Source organism: Pyxicephalus adspersus, chromosome 12 (genome assembly GCF_032062135.1).
Source record: "Pyxicephalus adspersus chromosome 12, UCB_Pads_2.0, whole genome shotgun sequence".
In the NCBI taxonomy this organism is placed as follows: domain Eukaryota; kingdom Metazoa; phylum Chordata; class Amphibia; order Anura; family Pyxicephalidae; genus Pyxicephalus; species Pyxicephalus adspersus.
This window is the reverse complement of record NC_092869.1, coordinates 19006239-19009361: the sequence shown is the minus strand read 5'-3', so window position 1 is coordinate 19009361 and position 3123 is coordinate 19006239. Positions and strand designations below refer to the sequence as shown.

At 34.0% G+C, this 3123-nt stretch overlaps 1 protein-coding gene across 1 annotated transcript; it reads left to right on the top strand.

The window, feature by feature from the left end:
• The first annotated feature begins 1363 nt into the window (after nt 1-1363).
• On the top strand, nt 1364-2299 carry LOC140341741 (olfactory receptor 6E1-like). The gene has a single exon (XM_072427617.1). The coding sequence runs from the start codon at nt 1364-1366 to the stop codon at nt 2297-2299; it is 936 nt and encodes a 311-aa protein (XP_072283718.1).
• The last annotated feature ends 824 nt before the right edge of the window (nt 2300-3123 follow it).

Below are 3123 nucleotides of genomic sequence, written 5' to 3'. Positions count from 1 at the left end.
GCCATTTACGAATGTACTGAAAGTTAACAGGTTATATACAGCTTTCATCATTTTAGAGTAAAAATATGTAAATCATTTTTTGGGGTTTTTTTCGTCTTTTTTTACATGTAATATATTTACTGTTTGCATTATTAGCAAGAAAGGAACACGTACTATAGTTTGCTTTTTGGCAGCAGCATATATTTATTGGATATTTAGGAGCCTACCATAAGGAAAATATTTTGGTACTGGTATGGCTCTGGATATCTGTAATTATTTTTAATTATTTGATATTTAGGATATGGCATTTCTTTTTACTACTATAGGCCTTTAGTTATATTTTTATCTATATTTATATGTAACCCAAGCTGTCTAGCAAAAAAAAAAATGAGTTGGGATTGGGATAAACTATATAACACTGCGAGAAAAAATAAGGTTTTATGCATATCCTTTGACACCAAAGTTATATCTGTTGTAGGACTCAAGCCTTCACATGTCAGTAAAATATATTGATGCCATAGCCATAGGATGGGGAATGGTACAGGTTCTTTATCTCACAGCTTCCAATACCATAAAATGCGTTTCTGGACAAAATTGTTCATTTTAAATACACTATTTTATCTGTTAAATGCGTACAAATACTTTTTTTTTTTTTTTTTTCCAGGTTGCTTTAACTGACATTATGTTCATATCAATGATTCTATGTAGACTTGCCTGGCTGCTGCCCTTTCTGATGTACTTGCATGGTTCCTGAACCCAATGTTGCCTATTACCCTATGCCATCTGCCTCTAGGGTCAACTAACTATTATTAATCAGCTAAGGTATCGGGAACTCTGGCATCTTGCACTAGTGTCATCTAATCACTATAAACCATTTGCTTTCTTTCCACATATCACGCATCTCTCCCTAGCAGCTTTTTATTAACCCTTTGCTCACTGCCCTCGTCTAACTGACATATTTCCGTCAACTTTCTACTATCTACCTACTGTATTTATTGAAATCCTTTCTACAGAACTGCTTTTTTGCTTTCTACACTTTCCTCACTCTGCCATCAACTCTCTGCTGCCTGCCAAACCTTCCCCCAACACTTATCTATATCTTTATGTCACCAACCATACCCATCATAAAAAGCAAATGTTTACTGGTACTTCAAAAATACACATTTGAGAGCTTGCTATGAATTTTATGTCTAAGGCTACAACTTAGACTTTCTGCTTTCTTCGCCCAATCCCTAAAACCTGACCTAATTTCTGAATGAGCTTTTAAAACATAACCATGCATTGATACATAACACATGGACACTACATATTTATTTCACTTCATGGTGTCTATAACTCATGCAATATTTTTCTTTTTTTCTCCTAAGGCTTTTCTAGGTTAACTATGCAAAACATCACCAAAACTGTTGTAAATGAATTTCTTCTAGTGGGATTTTTAGGCTTTCACAAATTCTACAATATAATATTTTTTGTTGTTTTGTTATCGTACATCATATGTATATTTGGAAACACTGCTATCATTGTTTTAGTTAGAACTTATCCAGCTCTTCATATTCCAATGTACTTCTTCATGACTATATTTGCTGTTCTGGAAATAATGTTTTCCTCAGTAACATTCCCTAAACTATTATCCATCCTTGTAAATTGCGATTATCGGATATCTATGATTGGCTGTTTTACACAAATGTATGTTTTACATGCTTTAGGAGAAACAGAATGTTTTCTTCTTACTTTGATGGCATTAGACCGATACTTAGCTATTAACAACCCATTGCGATATTCAACAATTATGAATAATACATTTTGTTTTGTATTATGTTCTCTTTCATGGATTGCCGGGTTTATTTTTCCTTTCGTACCGGCTATTTTAACAATCCTCCTGGAATATTGTGGCCCTAATAAAATTGACAAATTCTTTTGTGACTTTGCACCTCTGCAGAATTTGGCATGTTCCGACCCAATGATCAGTAATTATGCCACCACATCAATAACCATCACCTCAGTGATAAGTCCTTTTGTTATAATAGTAGTTCTCTACATTCAGATCATAAGAACTGTGCTAAAGATAGACAGCAGTCCAGGGAAAAAGAAGGCATTTTCAACATGTTCCTCTCATCTTATTGTAGCCAGTCTTTTCTATGTTACTGGCATTATTGTCTATATTAGGCCAAGGGGGAGTCACTATGATAAATTCCTTGCTCTAATGTACACTGTTGTCACTCCAATGTTAAACCCCTTTATTTATACACTTAGGAATACTGATGTGAAAAATGCTTTTAGAAAGTTAATTAGGTCACTTCAAAAGCATGTGTCATTTTGATTAAGATTTCAATTCTAAACCTAAAAATGTCATTATTACTTGGCACTAGATTTTTTTTCTAGATTTTGCTTTAATAAACTGCAAATTTTTTGCCTTATTTACTAAATTATTTGGAAATTTACCTGTGTAAACCCTTTGACCACCAAAAAAAATATATGTATGGTTTGGTTTTAAACATAAACACAAAAACAGACATTTTCATTATTACATATGAAAGGTCTGTGTCTTGCTTTGAATTGGAAGTTGATTGATTATCCTAAACTGCTTGTCCTCAATAAGGAAGTTTTTAAATCAACAATAAAAACAATTAAATTTAAAAACAATATATAACTTATTTGCCCTAATTTATCAAGCAAAATGGGAAGTTAGCTCACGTGCACGTATTCGTTCTAACGTATTTATCAACAGATTTTAAGCTGCCAAGAATATGATGGCATATTCTCCCAAAATTTATCAACTGAAAAAATCTGGTGCTTTGAGGCGCGCATCTCCGGCAGCTTGACACTAGCGAGCTTGCATTCAAACTCAATCTTTCCCTAACAAATCATTCTTTCAAATAGTACACAACTTCCAGTTAGCCCTAAATAAAAATGTATGATGTGTTTAAATGTTTCAAACATATATATTAGCTTAGAAATAAGCATATTTTTAAATGACCTAATATTTTCAGGTTCTGCGATGCCTGACCCGAGGATCTGCCTGGTGATAAATCCATGAGTACTCTGGCAGACGAGACCTCGCTTTTGCCAGCAGACTAAACTCTGTGGCCTCCTGATTCTGCTGCCACCTCCACACTCTGTCATTGTGCCACTCTGTGGCTTCCT

What these genes read in the sequence shown, in the direction of transcription:
- LOC140341741 (XM_072427617.1), top strand. Translation starts at nt 1,364, where the DNA reads ATGCAAAACATCACCAAAACTGTTGTAAATGAATTTCTTCTAGTGGGA.